This window comes from Heptranchias perlo, chromosome 7 (assembly GCF_035084215.1).
Source record: "Heptranchias perlo isolate sHepPer1 chromosome 7, sHepPer1.hap1, whole genome shotgun sequence".
NCBI classification, from domain to species: Eukaryota; Metazoa; Chordata; class Chondrichthyes; order Hexanchiformes; family Hexanchidae; genus Heptranchias; species Heptranchias perlo.
In genome coordinates, this window is record NC_090331.1 from 8,964,998 (window position 1) to 8,988,681 (window position 23,684).

At 45.4% G+C, this 23,684-nt stretch overlaps 1 protein-coding gene across 2 annotated transcripts; it reads right to left on the minus strand.

Annotated features, from left to right (window-relative positions):
• Positions 1-13: 13 nt before the first annotated feature.
• Positions 14-22,832, minus strand: cnppd1 (cyclin Pas1/PHO80 domain containing 1). 2 transcript variants are annotated; one of them, XM_067987049.1, is made up of 8 exons: positions 22,745-22,832; positions 17,078-17,180; positions 13,774-13,855; positions 11,348-11,468; positions 9,784-9,912; positions 8,583-8,644; positions 4,012-4,129; positions 14-1,814 (listed from the first exon to the last, which is right to left on the minus strand). In XM_067987049.1, exons 1-8 carry the CDS (start codon positions 22,811-22,813, stop codon positions 1,086-1,088), a joined length of 1,413 nt encoding a protein of 470 aa, XP_067843150.1. In that variant the 5' UTR covers positions 22,814-22,832; the 3' UTR covers positions 14-1,085. The 2 variants fall into 2 exon arrangements, with proteins under 2 accessions (XP_067843150.1, XP_067843151.1); XM_067987050.1 differs by lacking the exon at positions 22,745-22,832 and adding an exon at positions 21,059-21,120.
• Between the last annotated feature and the right edge of the window lie 852 nt (positions 22,833-23,684).

Here is a 23,684-nt window from a genome sequence, read left to right on the forward strand (position 1 = left end):
GCACAATATAATCTATATTCATACAGCACAAAAGCCAATTTTTAGTAAATTTACAGTTATGTGTAAGTTCCGAAAGATACAAGTGGTGTCTCCTTTTTTCATGTTTCCCAACGTCAAGAGGCCAACGTTTTCAGATACGTGAAATTTTTGGATCCCAAATCCAATTCTTAACCACTTTCACCAAACCTTCTCATTACAAAAGCTCTTCATTTTTGTAATAAAAAAATTAAGATTGAGAATCTACAAATCTTGCACCTCGAAAGAAAATGGTCAACAAAATATAACTTGCCAATGGCGTTTGGGTTATATTTTCCTTCATTTGCTGTTGAATGAAAAAATTCAGCATGAGTCTCTACTAAAGCACTTCAAGTACTCTAGGCTGATGCTTCAGTGCAGCGCTGAGGGAGTGCTACGTTGTCGGAGATGCCGTCCTTCAGGTAAGACGACTGTCTGGTTCCAGTTCATTAAGGTGGACGTTAAAAAATCCTACGGCACTGCTCAAAGATGAGCAGGGGAGTTTTTCTGGTGTCCTGGACAACTTTCTTCCCTCAACAAATACCACCAAAAAAAAAATCATCCGATCGTTCACCCTGTCGCTCTTTGTGGACTCTGCTATGCACAAAACTGCTGCCAGTTTGTCTACGTAACGAGTTGTCGCACTTCAAAGTAATTCATTGTATGTGAAGTGCTTTGAGACATCTGATATGATAAGGTTCTATATAAATGGAAGTTTCTTTTTATAAATCAAATTTATTGCTCATGTTAGCGGAGAGGATTGTTGCCCCTGTGTTTATAATTTTGTTTTGGAGATACAATGACCAACTGGCTACTAAGAACACATGATGGCATTGGTGAATTCATGGTGTTTGTAACAGTTTGCTGTAGGTTAGGTATAACTGCCAGCGTCGGCCACCAGCTTTTGTGGTTGACCGAGATGGTGGTGTGATTTTGACATTGTCTCGGTGCTCTGACTGCTGGATTTAAGATTACTTCAGTGTTGATAACTGGGATTAGGAAAATAAAAGTTCAGTCCATCATAGCTGTAACTATCGGTTCCAAAGTCTGCCGGAAGGAAGCTCCATTCCCTAACTAGGTAAGACTGGCATCGCGAGCTGGTTAAATGCCATTGCTGTTTCCATAGGGCATCTCCTCATCCTCAGGGAACCAGGGAGGCACAGAATGTCCATCAGTCGCTCAATGCTGTGAACCGAAGGAAGCTGCTTTCCGTTTACCTCCCTGTTCTTCATACAGCTGCCGCATCCAACAGGAGAGAGTGTGCCGTGCGAACTGAAGGAGGCGTACAATTCCGATGGGGTACGACGGAAGGCAATCTTTACGGACGTTTGGTTTGATGTCCCGCATTTGACAGCCAGCCCGGCCTCGCTTTGCAGCTTACAACAGTTTGAACACGAAATGGGCGGTGGAATTCCAGACTCCTCTCGGATGTTACTCAGGTCAGTACTATAAGTAAGGGAGGTCAAGACAGTCCCCCAGAGACACAGCGCAGTCATTGCGATGCCAGAATTTCTCCTGCTGGTATCGTTTTCCAAGATACAGCAATGAAGACCGGAAGGAGAGCCTCGAGACCTGGCCAGATTAACGGCCGCTGGATTGAATGGTGTCGATGGAAAGGATTTGGCCGCCTGCGTGCATTCCACCGGGTCCAGGATAACCCCTCGGCTCAAAACAGATTCCTCGGCCTGGGAGATCACACAGATCTGGCCCTTTGAGCACATGGCCTGGCGTACAACTGCAGTACAAGCGATTACTCCTGCAACGCTGGTTAGGTACACGAGCCCCAGCATGCAGGCGACCTATGATATGAGAAAAGATACCAGAGATTTAAAAATCCGTCAAGCATGGCAATTTTCTTTAATCCTTCCTCGAGTTAAATCTATGCACAGTCTATACAACATATTAGATCACGGTTGAAACATCGACTAGATTGGCTAATACAGCACTGCGATACATCCAGCACATTAACCAAGCATGGCGATGTGCCAAAGCTAGCTTTAGAAGCTTCACTTACACAGCAGTAAAAACCATGTCAGCAGACAAAGTAGTTAGTGGTGAACAAGAAACAAGGTTCCAGACTAACTGCCCAAAGCACTCGTGCTGCCCATTTTCCCATACCAGAAATGCGATAGTGTTATTAGCACTGTTAGCCAGTGTTTCCATAGCTGAAGAGTCATGTGTGTGGGGGGGAACTGATTACATTTTATCTTTCTACAACTTTCCACATGAGTTGCTGTACTGGGAGATGTAGCAAAAAGCAACTGGAGACTGATGAAGGTGGAAAGAGATTGGCATCTCAGCTCAGCTGGTAGAAATACCCAACTGGAAGAAAGCCAATTTAAGTGATTTGAGAAGGGATCTTGGACATGTACTTGAAGGGGACTAATTTGCAGGGTTATGGGGAAAAACCTAGGGTGTGGTACTAAATTGGACAGTTCTTTCAAGGAGCCGGCGCAGTTATGACGGGCCAAATGGCCTCCTTCTGTGCAGTAAGATTCTATAGACATCTTTTTGAGTGTGATTTGACTTATAGGGAGAGGTTAGATAGACTGGGACTTTTTTCCCTGGAGAGTAGGAGGTTAAGGGGTGATCTTATAGAAGTCTATAAAATAATGAGGGGCATAGATAAGGTAGATAGTCAAAATCTTTTCCCAAAGGTAGGGGAGTCTATAACGAGGGGGCATAGATTTAAGGTGAGAGGGGAGAGATACAAAAGGGTCCAGAGGGGCAATTTTTTCACTCAAAGGGTGGTGAGTGTCTGGAACGAGCTGCCAGAGACAGTAGTAGAGGCGGGTACAATTTTGTCTTTTAAAAAGCATTTGGACAGTTACATGGGTAAGATGGGTATAGAGGGATATGGGCCAAGTGCAGGCAATTGGGACTAGCTTAGTGGTATAAACTGGGCGACATGGACATGTTGGGCCGAAGGGCCTGTTTCCATGTTGTAAACTTCTATGATTCTATTCTATGATTCTAATTGTTTGATGGGAAATATGGGAGACATCTGGGAATGACAATTTGTCCCAATGGAGTCTTTGCTGGAGGATGGCACACAACTTGGCTCATAAATTAAGTTAGCTCAGTTCAAAATCTTAACACTGGATGCATGGGTGCTAGTCAGGTCTGACCCAACAAAACCAGAAGTGGAGAGAAGTACATTATTGCAAGCTTCTCTCAAAAGATTAGGGACTTTTGAGTATTTTGTTTTGAAAGGTACTGTTTCATCTGCAGGATACAGGAACCCTGATAACCTAGCACTGGTAATACTGGGAAACATAGTGATGCTCCAGGAATTGTCTGAAAAGTAGCTAAGATTAAACCTTGCCTTTTAATATTGGATAAGAATGGTGACCAGCTATTGCAGAACCATGTTTCCCTATATGGGTTAATGAATTGATGGAAATAGTCTCTAATGTGGCTGCTTGTGAGTGTTCAATTATTGGAGCGAAGGGTAACAAACACAAATTTGAATCAGATCTGAGGTCCCTATGCACACTTGGAAGAGAATTGCCATGCAGACTGGTGATGTAGTAGCTATGGTCCAGGACTAGCAATCCAGAGGTCATGAGTTTGAATTCCACCCTGACAAGTTGTGAAACTGCATTCAATAAATCTTGTAATTGTGGGTGAGCTCCACAAAAATGACCATGAAGGCTGTCGGACCATGGTAATGTGAGCCTGCCACCCCTACCTGGTCTGGCCTAGGTGTGACTCCGCTAAATGCTGCCATGCCAGCGTCACCCACTTCCCAGGAACGAGCAAAAATTAATTAAAAAATGGTGGTCACAGCATGTCTTCCGGCTTCATCAGGCATCTGCAGTTGTTCTGGGATTGTCCTCACTGCAATGACTGAGACCTTGTCAGATGTCAACCTATGCTACATTCCACTGCTGTTAGTTTTAAAATGCAAACTGAACGTACATATCTGGTTGCTCTGTAACTTCCTTCCCTTTTATAAAGGATCAAACTATTAATAAGGGCGTGACTATACACTACCTTGACAACATGCTGGTAGAGTTCTGTAAGCGCTTGTTGCCACAGCGCCTGCTCCAGTAACACACACAAGTCTGTGTACGTGAACCAGCCTCGTTTCAGTCCCTGCGACTCAGCAACCCTGCGAAAACGGAGTTACAAGATTAAAACCTGAAAAGCTTGGTAGGGTTTGGAACACAACACTGTCGAGCTTCTGTGACTTCTCTCCAAAGGAATGGGTCAGAGGAGCTTTTTAACGTTCTGTAACGTGCGGCCAGTTGCTCAAGTGATTATGCAGCAAGAATGTACACCAAATTACATCACTGCAATTACAATAGTTAATGACAAAGCACAGCTTCTCAATTATACATCGAATGGGGAACTAAATATTACAGCAGCTGACATCTGTAGTACTTGAATTTATGTTGCCGCTGTGCTCTAATTTGGAGCTCCTGGTCAGAGGCAGCTCCAGCATAAGCCATTTGGAGGCAAGATCCTCTCCCAGCAACAGTGACATGAACCAGATGAGGTGAATTTTTTTTCGCAGCGAGTTATCATCTGGAATGCACTGCCTGAAAGGGTGGTGGAAGCAGATTCAATAGTAACTCTCAAAAGGGAATTGGAATATATAATTGAAAAGGAAAAAAAACTGCATGACTATAGGGAAAGAGCGCGAGGAGTGGGACTAATTGGATAGCTCTTTCAATGAGCCGGCACAGGCACGATGGGCCAAATGGCCTCCTTCTGTGCTGTATGAATCTATAATTCTACTCTAGCTGCCTTCACGAATGGTAGCTTTGGGTACCATCTGCCCCTTTATTCATGTCACACAGTGTGTGGCATTCTCATACAAAATGCCCTTTTCCAAATGGCTTTTTGCCCAGCTTACATAGAATTTGCAGCACAGAAACAGGTCATTCAACTGATCTATGCTGGTGCTTATGCTCCACACAAGCCACCTCCCACCCCTCATCATATAATGCTATCAACATAACCTTTTATTCCTTTCTCCCTTGTGTTTATCCAGCATTCCCCTTAAATGTATCTATGCTATTCGCCACAACTACTCCTTGTGGTTGCAAGTTTCACATTAAAAGACGTTATGAATTTTGTTTTATTCATCCATGGGATGTGGGCGTTGCTGGTGAGGCCGGCATTTATTGCCCATCCCTAATTGCCCTTGAGAAGGTGGTGGTGAGCCGCCTTCTTGAACTGCTGCAGTCCGTGTGGTGAAGGCACTCCCACAGTGCTGTTAGGTAGGAAGTTCCAGGATTTTGGCCCAGCGATGATGAAGGAATGACGATATATCTCCAAGTCAAGATGTTGTATGACTTGAAGGGGAACATGCAGGTGGTGGTGTTCCCATGCGCCTGCTGCCCTTGTTCTTCTAGGTGGTAGAGGTTGTGGGTTGCTGTCAAAGAAGCCTTGGCGAGTTGCTGCAGTGTAACTTGTAGATGGTACACACTGCAGCCACAATATGCTGGTGGTGAAGGGAGAGAATGTTTAGGGTGGTGGATCAAGCGGGCTGCTTTGACCTGGATGGTGTTGAGCTTCTTGAGTGTTGTTGGAGCTCCACTCATCCAGGCAAGTGGAGAGTATTCCATCACACTCCTGACTTGTGCCTTGTCAGGAGGTGAGTCACTCGCCGCAGAATACCCAGCTTCTGACCTGCTCTTGTAGCCACAGTATTTATGTGGCTGGTCCAGTTTAGTTTCTGGTCAATGGTGGCCCCCAGGATATTGATGGTGGGGGATTTGGCGATGGTAATGCCGTTGAATGTCAAGGGGAGGTGGTTAGACTCTCTCTTGTTGGAGATGGTCATTGCCCGGCACTTGTCTGGCGCAAATGTTATTTATCACTTATCAGCCCAAGCCTGGATGTTGTACAGATCTTGCTGCATGTGGGCACGACTGCTTCATTATCTGAGGGGTTGCGAATGGAACTGAACACTATGCAATCATCAACGAACATCCCCATTTCTGACCATAGTGGTTGGGCCTAGGACACTGCCCTGAGGAACTCTTGCATCAATGTCCTGGGGCTGAGATGATTGGCCTCCAACAACCACTACCACCTTCCTTTGTGGTAGGTATGACTCCAGCCACTGGAGAGTTTTCCCCCTGATTCTCACTGACTTCAATTTTACTAGGGCTCCTTGATGCCACACTCAGTCAAATGCTGCCTTGATGTCAAGGGCAGTCACTCTCACCTCACCTCTGGAATTCAAGTCTTTTGTCCATGTTTGGACTAAGGCTGTAATGACGTCTAGAGCCGAGTGGTCCTGGCGGAACCCAAACTGAGCATCAGTGAGCAGGTTATTGGTGAATAAGTGCTGCTTGATAGCACCATTGACAACACCTTCCATCACTTTGCTGATGGTCGAGAGTAGACTGATGGGGGTGGTAACTGGCCGGATTGAATTTGTCCTGCTTTTTGTGGACAGGACATACCTGGGCAATTTTCCACATTTTTGGGTAGATGCCAGCGTTGCAGCTGTTCTGGAACAGCTTGGCTAGAGGTGCGGCTAGTCCTGGAGCACAAGTCTTCGGCACTACAGCCGGGATGTTGTCGGGGTCCATTACCTTTGCTGTATCCAGTGCACTCAGCCGTTTCTTGATATCACGTGAAGTGAATCAAATTGGCTGAAGACTGGCTTCTGTGAGTGTAGGATCTCAGGAGGAGGCCAAGATGGATCATCCACTCGGCACTTCTGGCTGAACATAAATAAACAATGATATATTGTTTATTTAAATATAATATAAACTTTGATGGTTACAAATCACCTTGATTGTACAATAATTCAGAGGCATACCACTCACTCCCATCAAAGTGGAATCGCCCACCCAAAAATCAAACCCCATTCTGCAATAAGATGCTCAGTTACATAAAATGGGTCAACCTGGCCACCCTATTACATCGTACAGCGCAGGCACTGATGGCAGCAAGAGAGTGATGGAAGCACAGCAAGGTAAATGTAATGGCGTGCGGTCTCTGGGAAGAGTCTGAAGGCTTTTACCAGCACCACAAGAGGCACCAGCAAATGTAAAATGTTGCATCTGTGCTGTACTCAGCCTGAAGGCTCAGTGCAGTTTCTGGATTGGCGCCTTGTGTTCGCTTGCTTTACCACACTGGTGCCGATAACAGCCCCGACACTGTTGTTACAGTGGGTAAAGAAAACGACGATGCCTCTCAAAGATTGTGCGCACTGCTAGAAGGGTAGCATCTGATAGCAACGTAGCCAGGTTGGCTGTGGGTGACAGGCATATGTTATTATCGTCAGCAGGCTCAGCCTGCCCATGGAGACCAGAGAGCTGGTTTCCCATTCGCCTATGGAGTTTTTACAGTTCCAAATGTTGGAGAACCCATTCTATAATACACAGCAGTGCTGTCTAATATGTTAGCCACTGGCCACATGTGGCTAATTGGGAATCCGGATGTGCCAAATTGTATTTTTGATCAGTGAATAAAAGTGAGGAATAGACACTGTCATTAGGCATGTGATCCCATTACTCATTCGCACGGCCTGAAAACTTTAACTTTTTGTGCGTTCATTGGTAAAATGGTAAGACCAAAGGCAGATCGTGTGAGTGTTTTTTGATTATTGTGACTGCTTCACTTTCTTGGTTACTGAATGGCGGCTGAGGTTTGTTAAGTAAATATACACATTGGAAGTGCATTTACCCTGTATTGTACTAAAATTAGTGCATGTGGCTAAAATTGTGCCGCTGTAGCCACACCTGTGGCTAGTCAGTGATTTCTATTGGACAACACTGACATACAACACGTGGGACCTGAGTATTTCTACATACCTGAAGTCTTTTAGCAACGGCATAGTACTTTTTATTTAATGTCTGGCTTACTGCTCCACTTATATTACCACTATAGATTACAGCTCTGGAACACATCAATCTGTAACCATAGCAAGTGTTTCTCACCAAGACAACAACAACAACTTGCATTTATATAGCGCCTTTAACATAAGGTGCTTCACAGGAGCATTTTCAGGCAAAATCTGACATTGAGCCACATAAGGAGATGACCAAAAGCTTGGTCAAAGAGGTGTGTTTTAAGGAGTGTTTTAAAGAAGGAGAGGTAGCGAGGCGGAGAGGTTTAGGGAGGAAATTCCAGAGCTTAGGGCCTATGCAGCTGAAGGCATGGCCGCCAATGGTGGGGCGATTAAAATCACGGATGTGCAAGAGGCAAGAATTGGAGGAACACAGAGATCTTGGATGGTTGTAGGGCTGGAGGAGGTTACAGAGATAGGGACGGGTGAGGCCACAGAGGGATTTGAAAACAAGGATAAGAATTTTAAAATCGAGGCGTCCTGGACCGGGAACCAATGTAGGTCAGCGAACAGTGATTGGTGAACGGGACTTGGTGCGAGTTAGGTGCGGGCAGCAGAGTTTTGGATAAGCTTAAGTTTATGGAGGGTGGAAGATGGGAGGCCAGCCAGGAGAGCATTGGCATAATCGCGTCTAGAGGTAACAAAGGCATGGATGAGGGTTTCAGCAGCAGATGAGCTGAGGCAGGGGCGTAGACGGGCGATGTTACGGGAAGTAGGCAGTCTTGGTGAAACTCAGCACTGGCACACCTACCTTCCCTCCAATCGACTCAAAAGCTGAAAGAATTCCTGGGTATTAACGTACAAGTTCCAATCCTGCAATGTCAAAAACAAATATAGAAAACTTTTGGAATAAACTGTCACATTATATACATTGAACCAATAAACTGTCTTTTCATCCCTTACCCTACTGGACAACCAGAAGCCGCTAATCAACAGCCCAGCAAATGCAATAAATGTAAAGGTAAATAGTTCATTGAGTTTGACTTTCCCAACCATTCAAACAGTTAAAAGGGAAAGAAAGTCTAGGGGAGTACATCTTGTTCAAAGAACTCACCCATTTTCAAGTAAAATGGGCACGCGATTTTTCTTTTACGTTTTTGTTAAAATAGTTTTCTAACTCTCCTCAAGACCCTTGATTTTGGTCTCTCTCTCTGCCAGGCAACTCCGGTGACACCTCTAACCAGATTTGGGGAGGGGTGGGGGTGGGGGGTGGATAGGAGAAAAGAGAACGTTGCTTTCTGATTTCATAGTATACAACAAGCACCACGATTTCATTAAAGCAGAGGACCTTGCCACTCGTGAAATCACACTACCGGTTGTAGATACAGAGAAGCACAGTTCCCTGAGACTTCAGAGAGGTTCTCAGGCTGGAGGCCTTAGAAATGGAGTCACTTTTAAGTCAAAGTTTTGAAAGGGTGGTGTAAGGGACACATCTCCTTAGCACTTACAGTACTCAACCCTGGAATCAATCGGTCAGAGGCAGCCTGAGAACAGACCGTTTGGGTAAATGCTCCCTCTCTAGTCACCAGTAAAGATCTGCCTCAATAGCATCTCAGATCTAGCCGTGATCTCGCAGCAAGCATGAGTGAAAGACCACAGAGCTATTGCTGCAGCTCTGACCAGCACGGACATCTGTGGAAACTCCACACCATTATCCCTTATGTAGCTGTATTAAGGCAGCTCTCTCGTGGATTGCTCACAGTGAGTTGGCTATGCTGTTTTATGATATTAAGCAAGCGTGTCAGGCAAAGTGTTATAAGTGCGACATTTACAGGAAGTGTGCACTATGCCCAAGACTTCTAATATAAATATTCTGCATATTCTTTTACATATTTTCATAACTGATTCTGCAAATTTCTGCAGTACTGTACAGCATTTCTCAACTCTTGGAGGAAACAAAACCTTTGTCAAGTCCTATTAATCCTATCAAACCAACAGCCCAGATAACTTACGATTGCCCGCAGAAAGTTCATCTCCAGAGTGTTGACCACTTGCACGTCCAGCTTTCCCGCGGCACCCCACTCGTCATTAAACACTTCCTCCTCTTCTCCCTCATCATACAAGTACTTACTGGCAACCATCTGCAGCAAAGCCAAAAAAACTTGAAATCAAATGCTAATGGGGCACAGTCACAGCACTAGGATCGTCAACTAAACATGATCTTACCCAATAAAATGGTTACAGAACTTTCTAAGCAATAAGTTACAGATTTAAAAATAAACCAGCCTTCAAGCATTTGCTAAATTAGTGAAGACTTGAGTTGCAATTATTTAGTGCCTTATGTCGTGTCTGGGAAACATCTCAAAGCACTTCACGTACAATTAATTACTATGAAGTGCAGTGACTGCGTTCAAAATAATGAAGGGTTTTGATAGAGTAAATAGGGAGAAATTGTTTCCACTGGTAGGAAGGTCGGTGACCAGTGGGGACACATTTAAAGTAACTGGTAAAAGAACCAGAGGGGAGATGAGGAGAATTTTTTTTACTGTGAGTTGTTATGATCTGGAATGCACTGCCTGAAAGGGCGGTGGAAGCAGATTCAATAGTAACTTTCAAAAGGGAATTGGATAAACACTTGAAGGGGAAAAATTTGCAGGGCTCTGGGGAAAGAGCAGGGGTGGTGGGTCTAATTGGATAGCTCTTTCAAAGGCACAGGCATGATGGTGAGAATGGCCCCTTTCTGTGCTGTATGATGCTAACTGTTAATATGAAGGCAAACTTGGCAACAAATATCCCACAAATGGAAACAAGGTGAATGACCAGTTAATCCGTTTTTGGTGGCATCGGCTGAGGCAGCAGCTGGAGTGCTCTGACTGGTTTCACTGTCCCTGGGCTGGCGTTCCCACTCCTCAAAGCTTTCCAGTCACTCCTCCTGGAAAGCACTGGATACTGGATGAGGACAGGATCGGGTTTGGCTGCGATGCCCTTCATGGTTAAACTGACACTTACTGTTTAATGTCGCACCTGAAGAATCACCCCTTAGGTGAAGTACTGGAGGATTGCCCACTCCACCGAACTGTACTTCAAATCATACAGCACAGGAGGCCATTCTGCTCATTGTGCCTGTGCCGGCTCTTTGTAAAAGCTATCCAATTAGTCCCACTCCCCTGCTCTTTCCCCGTAGCTCTGCGAATTTTTCTTTTTTAAGTATACATCCGATTCTCTAGTTAGCATCTTCAGAGGAGGAGCAAGTCAGTGTGCGTGCGCGCGCGTTTGGGGGGTGGGGGGCGGTGTTGGGAGGGAAGAGAAGGAACTTGAGCATGAAGTACCCCTGGCATTCATTCATTTGATCTTGGAGGATCTGAGTTTGGTGGGGGGGGGGGGGGGGGTGTGGGGGGGAGGTGTGGGGAGAGGGGGGAGAAGAAACAGGAGAAGGCACAGCAGGATCCAAGAAACGATAAGGATGCAGGGGCTTTCAACAGGTCTAATGTCAAAACGAGGAGCCGCTGCTGTTCAGATGCACTTATCGCAGCCTGAATGAGCAAAGCCAGACCTGGTGCAAGTGCTTTCACTGACCATGGATATTAGAAAGAGGTCTGACGAGGAGATCTGCTGCAGGTACTCAGGATTTCGATGTCGTAGCCGTTCAATGTAGACAAGAGCAAGCATCATTGCACAGGGCGAGATACAGGCCTCCCTGTGGAAAAAGCAAGGATCATTAGCCTTTATAGATTTTTTGTTTCATCTTGTACATTAGGTGGTGATTGGGGATGGAAGGGAGAGAAGAAGATAGAATGAGATACAACCTTAAATTACATGGATTTTTCAATTATCATTGATATCATTTCAGTGTAGTCAAGAGTACTGAATGGCCATTTTTTGCTCAAGATTTTTCACAGCAGTAAAGCCCCAGACTTAGAAAATGGAGAGAACATAAGATCATAAGAAATAGGAGCAGCAGTAGGCCATCCGGCCCCTCGAGCCTGCTCCGTCATTCAATAAGATCATGGCTGATCTTCCACCTCAGCTCCACTTTCCCGTCTGACCTCCATATTCCTTGATTCCCTTGGAGTCCAAAAATCTATCAATCTCAGTCGTGAATATACTCAATGACTGAGCATCCACAGCCCTCTGGGGTAGAGAATTCCAAAGATTCACAACCCTCTGAGTGAAGAAATTTGACCTTATCTCAGTCCTAAATGTCAGACCCCTTATCCTGAGACCATGTCCCCTATTTCTAGACTCTCCAGCCAGGGAAACAGCCTCTCAGCATCTACCCTGTCAAGCCCTCTCAGAATCTTATGTTTCAATGAGGTCACCTCTCATTCTTCTAAACTCCAGAGAATATAGGCCCGTTCTACTGAATCTCTCCTCATAGGACAACCCTCTCATCCCAGTGAACCTTCATTGCACCGCCTTCAAGGCAAGTATATCTTTCCTTAGGTAAGGAGACCAAAACTGTATACAGTACTCCAGGTGTGGTCTCACCAAAGCCGTGTACAATTGCAGCAAGACTTCCTTACTCTTGTACTCCAATCCCCTTATAATAAAGGCTAACGTACCATTTGCCTTCCTAATTGCTTGCTGTACCTGCATGTTAACTTTGTGTTTCGTGTACAAGGTTACCCAAATCCCTTTGCTGAGAATGTCTTCAGTAAAGCTGGAAAGTTCAAGATGGCCCACCGCCATCTTCTTGGGGCAATTAGGGATGGGCAACATGTTACTACAACATGCATATCCCAGAAACAAATAAAAAAAAATTAAATTTCACCTACTAACTAACTAGCCTGGGAAGAGAGCTACTTCCCAGCTTCACCAACCGATAAGTACCCTCTGTGCTGTTATCCTTCCATCTCCAATTCTTTACAGCTTCTTTCTATTACAGCTCTTCTGCTCAACTCTCTTGCAGATTTGGTTATAGTTCAGTTAACTTTTGGTGAGCAAAAAAGGTAAGAGCTAATGAATCTTAAAAAAAAACTCACCATATGAAAAAAAAGCAAGTGATTTTCCCCCAAAACCGGCCTAATTTCAATTCTAGCCTCAACTGACCACTGAATCACCTGCTGTCGCTGGGTGACTATGGGCAACTCTGGTGCAGACTACTGATAGCAGGGTGCTCCATGCTGGGAGGAACAAATATGAGCAGGATTAGTCCCATCTTGCACACGGAATTGGAATGGCCCACACGTTCAGTACTGTGTTCAGTTCTGGTCAACAGGACACCAAGCAGACATTCAAGCACTGGAGGAAGAGAGGGAAGAACTATGAGGCTGATTCCCAGTCTTATGAGGTCTCAGTTATGAGGAAAGACTGGACGGTAGAAGCAAAAACCCTAGAATCATCAATACCAACTGGATGCTGCAAGAAGGACGCTTTAGGGTCTTTCTGGGTGGGTGAGCTGAGATAAGTCATTTGGCCTCCCCCATCTTGTGAATTATATAAATGACAAAATCAGGAAAATTAATTCTACTTATCAGCATCAGTGCAATAGGAGTGCAACTGGGAACAATCCTAGATAATGTCATAACGTTCATCGTTGTAAACAAGTGGAGCCTCCGAAATTGATAACATTTATAGTATTTTATATACTGTGGCATTGTGCAACAGAACAAGCGTCATTAACTTCAACCCCCCTCCCCTCCCCCCCTCCCCCAAACACACAATAACTTTCTGATCTGGGCCAATAAAGGATGGGGTCGAGCAGGTTCAGGAAAGAAAGGACATTAACGTAAGGGTAACTGTCATTAGTCATCCCCTGGGGAGAATGTTTACAAGGGATTGCAATGCAGGACCTCAAAGGAAAAAAATACACAACAGGGCTGTATAGAACAAAAACTGCAATACTTAGCACAAACAACTCCTGTTGGAGACAGAGTGTAATGGTTAAAGGTAACTCAAAGTTCAATGCAGTTTACGGGCTCATCTAAAAACAATTCACTACCAGTCCGCACATAATGCAGCAATACAATGCCTCTCACCCTCCAGTTAATATTCAAACTTACCGAGCCACGTGAGCGGCGTATTTCTTCCGGAGTTTTCTGATTGGACTCGGTGCTGATTTCTGAAGCAGTTCGACTGCAATGTCTGAAAGAGACAAGATTTTGAATCGTGTCATTGCTTGGAAACTTCACAAAAACAGATCTACAGGTCTGGGTGCTTTAAGAGCTGATCAATAACATACAGAATTTGTGACACTAGCACTCATTATAGTATTATCGCCCTCACCTGAACCATAGAAGCTAACACCACAGAAAGAGGCCATTCAATCCATTGTGTCTGTACTGGCTCTTTGCTAGATTAATCAAAGCTAATTGCTTAGTTTTAAAGGAGACAGGGGTAGAGAGGTTTAGGGAGGGAATTCCAGAGCTTAGGGACTAGGCACGGCCGCCAATGGTGGAGAGATTAAAATCGGGAATGCGCAAGAGGCAAGAATTGGAGAAGCGCAGAGATCTCGGAGAGCTGTAGGGGGTTACAGAGATGGGGAGGGGCGCGGCCATGGAGAGATTTGAAAACAAGGATAAGAATTTTAAAATCAAGGCGTTCCCGGACCGGCAGCCAATGTAGGTCAGAGAGCACAGGGGTGATGGGTGAACAGAACTTGGTGCAAGTTAAGATACGGGCAGCAGAGTTTTGGATGAGCTCAAGTTTACGGAGAATGGAAGATGGAAGGCTGGCCAGGAGAGCATTGGAATAGTCAAGTCTAGAGGTAACAAAGGCATGGATGAGGGTTTCAGCAGCAGATGAGCTGAGGCAGGGGTGGAGACGGGCGATGTTACGGAGGCGGAAGTTGGCGGTCCTGGTGATGGAATGGATATGTGGTCGGAAGTTCATCTCAGGGTCAAGTAGGACGCCAAAGTTGCGAATGGTCTGGTTCAGCCTCAGACAGTGGCCAGGGAGAGGGATGGAGTCGGTGGTTACCACAAACAGCAAATGAATGACTGAACAGATGTTTTTGGAGGTTTTGATAGAGCGATGAATGTTGGTCAGAAAACCACGAGGATGCCCTGTTCTTCTTTGAATAGTGCATAGTTGAGAGCAGTGTAACTACATGCACGAAATAACGCCTTTAGTTTCTGGCTACGGACCGCCTCCTGTATCACTGGTTAAGATGCATTTGCCGAGTGCTCAACCTCCCCACACCCTTAACAAAATCGGGTGGTGGCTGGGACTGCCAGTGGTGTGTTTCTACTTTCTGCCAGTGATGCTGCTGTCTTCAAGCGATTTCAGGAAGCGACTCAGCTTCCCCAGAGGCAGCAGTGCTGCCTGCGAAGTCAGGACTGACACCCATAACAGTGCCGTAAAATAATTTGGGAGCATTAAAGTATATCCCAATATTTGCGGATTCTAATCCGGCCAAGGATTCAAAATTAGACTATCAAGCCATTTAAAGGCTCCCTTTAAGTACTCCCTGTGTACAGTTTTGGTCTCCTTACCTAATGAAGGATATATTTGTGTTAGAGGCAGTGCAACGAAGGTTCACTAGATTGATTCCTGGGATGAGAGGGTTGTCCTATGAGGTGAGATTCAGTAGAATGGGCCTATACTTTCTGGAGTTTAGAAGAATGAGAGGTGATCTCATTGAAACGTATAAAATTCTTAGAGGGCTTGACAGGGTAGATGCTGAGAGGGTGTTTCCCATAGCTGGAGAGTCTAGAACTAGGGGTCTTAGTCTCAGGATAACGGGTCGGCCATTTAGGACTGAGATGAGGAGGAACTTCTTCACTCAGAGGATTGTGAATTCTCTACCCCAGAGGGCTGTAGATGCTCAGTCATTGAGTATATTCAAGGCTGAGATCGATAGATTTTTGGACTCTAAGGGAATCAAAGGATATGGGAATCGGTTGGGAAAGTAGAGTTGAGGTCGAAGATCAGACATGATCTGATTGAATGGCGTAGCAGGCTCGAGGGGCTGTATGACCTATTCCTGCTCCTATTTCTTATGTTCTCTCTCATTAACATGACCCAAGGGATTTTCATGCTAGGGTGGATAAACTCCATCAAATTTGAGCTTTTCTTTCTAAATATCCTTTGCTATCTTTGGAACTCCAGTCCTTTGAGAATTTCAATAGAAATTCTGTATTTAAAAAATGTAACCTCTCTTCTCTTGTTTCAAGAAGATGCTTAATTGTAAAAACAATTTATCTGTAATTTTCCAATTCAATTTTATGTTGTCCATATTATCTATATTAAAAGTCTTGTGCATAGTGTGCACTTCCTGTAAGCATCACACTTACTTCCTGTCACATTTCAGCTATTACACATTAGCGCATCCTCTGACTCATTGTGAGCAACATCACGTGAGATCCACTAGCGATTGGAAATTTGCTCAAGTTGCACAAATGCATATATAATTACAATCACCTTTCAGGACTTCAGAGTGCAGTACTGAGGGAGTGCTACATGGTCGGAGGTGCCAACTTTTGGATGAGTTGTTAAACCAAGGCTTGTTCAGGTGGATGTGCAAGATCCCATGGGACCAATAGTTCTCCCTGTGCCTTGGCCAACATTCATCCCTCAACCAACAGCACCAAAAACAGATTAACTGATCATTTATCGCATTGCTGTTTGTGGGACCTTGCTATGCGCGCCGACATGACAAAACTGATTATACTTCAAAAGTAATTCAATGGCTGTGAAGTGCATCAGAATGCGAAAGGAACTTTTAAATGCAAGTTCTTTCTCTTTTTAAAAGGTACAACTACACTTACATTCACAGATCTGGGTAAACAAACTCTAAGTCTGTTTGGAAGCAACTGTCTCACCCCTTAAGCCATGTGTAATCTCAGCTATCAGGTTAAAAACTAATGCTGAATTTATATTATTACAAGCAGCCACCAGAAGCTGCAACAATTGAAGCAGCACAGAATACCGTACTACCTCAAGACGTCACCCACACCTCAAGAGTCACAGCGCTGTCATTGGCAAACGTAAAATGGCACCTCTGGCTGCCAGTTTTTCTAACCGAGTGGGCACTCTGCTGGCCTAAATAAGCTGGTAATGTGGGTTCTGAATTGCTGCCCTGTACAGTCCTTCCCCTGACCCTGGTAAAAACTGTGGTCAGAAAACTTAAGATGGAACCACTACTTTCAAACTGCACATGTAAAACTTGTATTTATATGGCGCCGTTAAACGTCCCAAAGCAGTTATGTAAATGCCGGCACTCTGAAGTCTGCCCACAACACATGCTGCCGGGAGCCCCAGTACATTATCACTAGGATTACTTCTAGCAGAGGTAGCCTGCAGCATAAAGTGGCCATCGAGGAAATAATCAAAACCGTGCATAAAAATAACAATGTGCACACGTACCGGTGACAGGACAGGACAGGGCGTCCATGTTGTAGTCCACATCTCGACCGTAGTAGAGTCGCTTTTTCACTCTCTCCGTCAACTTGCTGTGGCCAGGAAGAAGCTGAAAAGAGCAGAAATAATGACAAGTATTAGTTGAAAGAATCCTTAACTGATCTTTCTCTGTCTTAAAGTGAGACTTAAAAATATTTAGTTTCACAGTAAATCTCAGGACGCAGAAACTTTTCGTTTCCCCAACGAAAAGATTATAACAGTTGCAACCAGGCAGCCTTACAACAACAACCTGCATTTATATAGCACCTTTAATGTAGTAAAACGTCCCAAGGCGCTTCACAGGAGCGTTATCAAACAAAATTTGACTCTGAACCAAATAGCGAGATATTAGGACAGGTGGCCAAAAGCTTGGTCGAAGAGGTAGGTTTTAAGGAGCATCTTAAAGGAGGAGAGAGGGGTTTAGGGAGGGAATCCCAAAGCTAACGGCCTAGGCAGCTGAAGGCATGTACGTCAATTGTGGAGCGATGAAAATCGGGGACGCGCAAGAGGCCAGAATTGGAGGAGCCTTACCATTAAACTTCGGAGTAATTAATAAATTCTGCGACCATAGTTATTAAAAACACACACACTCTCTTCATAAGTGAGCACCTTTTGCAGGCATTAAATAGAACAAGAACAAGAGATGGGAAATTCACTATCATGCCAGTTACCTGCAGACCAGGTGCAGAAATTTGCTAGCACAGCTAATGAAGAATTTTAAGAGGAATCAGTAAAAGTTTACCAAGAAAAATATAAAGGACAACAACTTCTTTCAATGGTTAACTTAAATGCCAGGTCTCTGCTGATACCATATGAAGCATGTTACTTCCAAGCAATCCATCTGGTTGGAAGTTCTTATCCCTTCCACTTGTAGCTATTATGCCACAATCAATCAGTCAACATAAATCCACACAAGTAAAACTGCCCCCATAGACTGCACTGGCAATGATTCATAAAAAATAAGCGGTGCATGGAACTGCTTCAAAAGTTGCAAGCTACAATAAATCATAGAATGATTCAGCACAGAACGAGGCCATTCACTCCATCGTACCTGTGCCAGCAGTTTGAAAGAGCTATCCAATTGGTGCCATTCCTCTGCCCCTTTCCCCATAAAAGCTCACCCTGTGGATCAAATTACTGCCTTAAGAATTGATAGTTCTCCTCATTGGATTTTAAAAATGTTATGCAAATCCTGATATTGTTTTCAAAGGCTGTAAAGCCAATCCATAATGCGTTATACAATCTAGTCATTCAGATCACATGTTGGGTGGCAACATCACTACAAAACCGGAAGACTCCCACTTGGTTAACAATTCAGGGCTTGGCTGTAACACACAAAGTCATAATGATGGGGCCCATACCTATCTACTGATATATTAAAAAATCTTGAGTAGAGTTCGCACTTCCTGTAAGTATCACACTTACTGTAAGTATCACACTTACTTCCTGGCACACTTTGCTGACCGGTTCAAAGTGAAACAGCAGCAAATCAGATTGGAAGAGGCAGGCAGCATGCAAATCAAAAGCAAAGAAAATAGCCCTCTCAGGTGGACGTAAAAGTTCCCATGACACTATTTCGATGAAGAACAGGGGCGTTCTCCCCAGTATCCGGGCCAATATTTATCCCTCAACCAACATCACTAAAAAAAACAGATTATTTGGTCATTATCACATTGCTGTGCACAGATTGGCTGCTGCATTTCCTACGTTACCACTGTGAGTGTACTGCATTGGCTGGAAAGTGCTATGGGATGTCCTGAGGTCGTGAAAGGCGCTATATAAATGCAAGTCTTTCTTTCTTATATTTGTATCTCGTCATTCAGGAGATCTAATTTAGCTGGTTATTTATCTCCAACCCCAGAAAGGCCTCTATTAGCTGAATAAGCAGCAGTATCTAGCTTCAGTTTATTTCCACTTACGACCTTCCCAAGTGTTCAGGTCGGTCTAGATAAGTGCCTTGGTTCGAAGCACCAGGTCCCATTAAAGTGACGGAGCCACCCTAGAATGCATGCAGTCCAACACTGCAACACATTGTCCGAGCACAGGATGGGAAAATGCTCTACGGGCCTAAAAATAAACTGTAAATGGAGGATGTTTTCTAAAAGGTAATATTTTATAAACACAGAGCATTTCTTAGAAGAAAAATGGGGGAATAATTTGAACAGAAAGCATAAACCTTTCTTCTCTTTAACCTTGCTAGGAAACGTTCCACACAGAAAATGCTGGTAACACAGTATTTATTGCCCATCCCTAGTTGCCCTAAGAGTCTACCACTCTCTCCTCCTTTAAGACCCTCCTTAAAACCCACCACGTTGACCAAGCTTTTGGCCACCTGTCCTAATATATTATGTGGCTCGGCGTCAAATTTTGTTCGATAATGCTCCTGTGAAGCACCTTGGGACATTTTACTACTTTAAAGGCGCAATATAAATGCAAGTTATTGCTGTTATTAAGAGATTAGGACTCGAGTCAGAAATAGAGGTTGCAGCTTCCCTCTGAATTGTAAATCAGTTTGGTTTTTACAACAATCCGGCAGCTTTCATAGTCATTTATTTCCTGGTGCCAGCCCACAAATTACTAGCCAAATGCCTCCGGGGTTGCTAGTCTGGTACCGTAGCGAAAGTCTACTGTATCAATTTACCAGAGACACAAAATGACAAGAGCAGCAGCTCTGGCAACACATCACCAACATTAGCTTTGCGCTTCAGAATTTTCAGGAACAGAAAAAGGCTATTGGGTTCAAGCCTGCTCCTTTTGACTGATTTCAACCCTACCAACCTGCCTCATTCTGTCCCTCATACCTGTTTTCTCCAGAAATAAACCTACTTGCCTCTTGAACTCATTCATACTGCCTGCTCCGGTGGCTTTCCCTAGTCATTTATTCCACAAGTCGATTACTTTTTCTGTGAAAACCGTTTCGCCTGAGTTCCCTTACTCATGATTTGCAAATTTTTAACTGCTGTTGCCTTTTATTTCAATCTTTTGCCAGTGAAAAAACTGCATGAATTAACTTTGTCAGTTCCTTTCATAATCTTAAAAACTTCAGTGAGATCACCTCAAAGTCTCTTCTTCTGTCAGCAGTGCGAGCCCAACTTTTAGAACCTTTTGCAATAAGTTAACATTCCCGATACCTGGAATTATCTTAGGAGCTCACTTCTTTACACTCTCAGGAGTAACATTATTCTTCTGGAGATTAGATGTCCAGAACTACACACAGCACTCCAGATGGGATGTCACCAGCCCTTTAAACAGCAATAATAGACCTCTTCTGATTTGTCCTAATCTGTCCTAGAAATTTTTAATCATGTGAAGGGTGACAGGCAACAGTGAATGTTGGACTGAAAATAGATGGGCCGTTTGTAAAGAGGCACCAAGCCCACATAGCCTGTCATTAAAATCATTGAATTTTACAACACAGTCGGCCATTTGACCCATCACACCTGTGCTGGCTCCCAAAAGGAACTATCCATTTAGTCGCATTCCCCTGTCTGCATAAATTAGTCTTTTTGAAATAATTTAAGGGGAAGCTAGATAAGTACACGAGGGAGAAAGGAGTAGAAGGATAGGTTGATATGTGAGTTGAAGCATGGTGGGAAGAGGCTCGTGTGGAGCGTAAACACCGGCATAGACCTGTTGGGCCGAATGGCCTGTTTCTATGCTGCAAATTCTGTGTAAATATTTATCCATCTCCCTTTTATAAGCAATTATGGATTCTGCTTCCAACATTGTTTCTGATAGGGTATTACAAACTGTAAAACTATTTCTCCTAACCTCTCCCTATGTTCTTTGGTGCCAATCATAAATAAATGCCTTCTAGTTGCTGACTTACCAACCAATGGAAATAGCTTTTCTCAATTCACCTCAAAACTCCTAGCAACACTACCTACCTAAAAATCTGTTCAGATGTTCTAAATCAGCATCATTTCTAATCACTTGTATTTTACCTACCTCCTTACTTAAGTTTACTGGTGTGGTTTGAATAAATGGCTTGATAGATCAGAGCTCCTGGGTGCATAAAGCAAGCCAACGAAACCCCAGATGTGACTCCACCTCACACTGTTGACACTTGGCTGAAGCTTTACCCTCATAAAATTTTCATCAGGTTGGAAGGTCTGTGCAGTTGGCAAACTTTTTTTTGGCTGCGTGAGGTGCAAGTGACATGTTATTCTTTTCATCACTAAACATTTCAACTTTAGCCTCACTCAGTAAGAGGCGACTGAGGCAGGGGTCATTCTGTGCCAATGGTCTGAAACTGCATAAGCAATTTGGCAAAGGCCTGATCCCTACTCAGCAATTTGTGAATGTTTTTGGAAGTAGAAGTGGGAGTGTTGACATTCTTAACACACAAGAAAAACTGCTTCAGTTCATTAAGTCCCAGCAAATCTAATGGCTCCCTCCCTGATCACTCTTTAGATCTATTTTGATATCACTCTAGAGTGTTAAGTCTAAGTGGTTTGAGACACCATTCCTGGATCAGATTGGTGCCCCAACTCTCAAATGAAATCACTTCACAGCAACACACTAATGACAGTATAATACACCCACATTGCCATACAAAATAGCAGTACTAGAACACATTCATACAATTAATACAGTAACAAATGCATCATTAATACAATCTCCCAACTACCTAGACTTTGGCCATCCATTCGCCAAGATACCTCTGCACCTGTTGATTTGATCAACCACTTCTTCCTTTCCTTGGATGCCCTTGTTCCCAGCAAAACCTTCGTTGTCTCCCATCCCAGTAGTTCTCCTTGGTACAGCCCCATCTTTGTTTCTTCAAGTCCAAGGGACACTGACTTAAGCACAGCTGGATTAACCATCCACCGCCAGCTCTGCTACGCCTCACTCTCCTCTGCCAATACCGCCCAGTATTCCAGGATCATCCTGTAGAGCAAAGATAACTCCTAGCTTCTTTTCTCCACCACCAACCGTCTGCTTAAACCTCTCTGTGTGTCCCGTCCACTCTCACCTGCAACAAGTTAGCCTCATGAACTTGTCTGTCACCAAGATAAAGACCATCTGTCTCTGCTGATTCCCCCCTTCTCTTTGCCCACCAAGCCAAACCTATCCCCAGGCCCCCTGCCCTAGCCCTGAACTCTCTCATCTCTCTAGTTTCTCTCCTATACCCCCACCCCCCAATACCCTCTCTGAGCTCACCTTATCCATGAGACCCACATCCTGCTCTCTGGCCCCAATTTCCCTGCTCTCTGGCCCCAATTTCCCCCCTCCCCGGCCCCAATTTCGCCCTCCCCGGCCCCAATTTCCCCCTCTCCGGCCCCAATTTGCAAATTTAGAGGTGAAAATCAACAGGCTTACATTAACATTTTATGCAATACCCAACAGCTGATCACCTACAAATTATTAAAATAAAGTACCAGAAAATATTTAAATTATTAATGCTATTTAAACCCGCAGGCCCGGGTTAAACCCACCCCACAGGCCCCGATCCCCGGTGTGGGGTTTCTAGCTGTGCCGTAGTGTGTGAGGAAAGCGCCAGATAGCGGCCGTGCGTGAGCCCGAGGTTGAGGTCCGAACCCAGTGTCTGCATCGAGAACCGGTTCCCGGGCCCCGGGGCTGGATCCAAGAGTTAAAAGTGCAACGCACGGAGAATGTTCAGGAAACACTCACACTGAACTCCTGGAGCCCACAACACGGGAAGGAGCGAGAGTCAAAGAGCGAGTCCACCCAGTCCGCCATCTTACCCGGAGCAGGGGAACGGAACAGGGAGGGAGGGGGCGGGGCCAAGAACAGCCTGAGGGGGAGGGGCCAAGAACAGCCTGAGGGGGAGGGACCAGGAACAGCCTGAGGGGGAGGGGCCAGGAACAGCCTGAGGGGGAGGGGCCAGGAACAGCCTGAGGGGGAGGGGCCAGACACAGGGAGGAGAAGGGGAGGAGGGGCCAGGAACAGCCTGAGGGGGAGGGGCCAAGAACAGCCTGAGGGGGAGGGGCCAGGAACAGCCTGAGGGGGAGGGGCCAGGAACAGCATGAGGGGGAGGGGCCAGGAACAGCGTGAGGGGGAGGGGCCAGGAACAGCCTGAGGGGGAGGGGCCAGGCACAGGGAGGAGAAGGGGAGGAGGGGCCAGGAACAGCCTGAGGGGGTGGGGCCAGGAACAGCCTGAGGGGGAGGGGCCAGGAACAGCCTGAGGGGGAGGGGCCAGGAACAGGGAGGAGAAGGGGAGGGACCAAGAACAGCCTGAGGGGGAGGGGCCAGGAACAGCCTGAGGGGGAGGGGCCAAGAACAGCCTGAGGGGGAGGGGCCAGGAACAGGGAGGAGAAAGGGAGGGGCCAGGAACAGCCTGAGGGGGTGGGGCCAGGAACCACCTGAGGGGGAGGGGCCAGGAACAGCCTGAGGGGGAGGGGCCAAGAACAGCCTGAGGGGGAGGGGCCAGGAACAGGGAGGAGAAGGGGAGGGGCCAGGAACAGCCTGAGGGGGTGGGGCCAGGAACCACCTGAGGGGGAGGGGCCAGGAACAGCCTGAGGGGGAGGGGCCAGGAACAGGGAGGGAGAGGGAGGGGTCAGGAACAGCCTGAGGGGGAGGGGCCAGGAACAGGGAGGGGCCAGGAACAGGG

What these genes read in the sequence shown, in the direction of transcription:
- cnppd1 (XM_067987049.1), bottom strand. Translation starts at nt 22,813, where the DNA reads ATGGCGGACTGGGTGGACTCGCTCTTTGACTCTCGCTCCTTCCCGTGT. An exon ending in GTGGGCTCCAGGAGTTCAGT is followed by an intron (nt 17,181 to 22,744) that starts GTGAGTGTTTCC and finishes TGCTCTTTTCAG; the next exon opens with CTTCTTCCTGGCCACAGCAA. An exon ending in TACGCCGCTCACGTGGCTCG is followed by an intron (nt 11,469 to 13,773) that starts GTAAGTTTGAAT and finishes CTTTTTCCACAG; the next exon opens with GGAGGCCTGTATCTCGCCCT.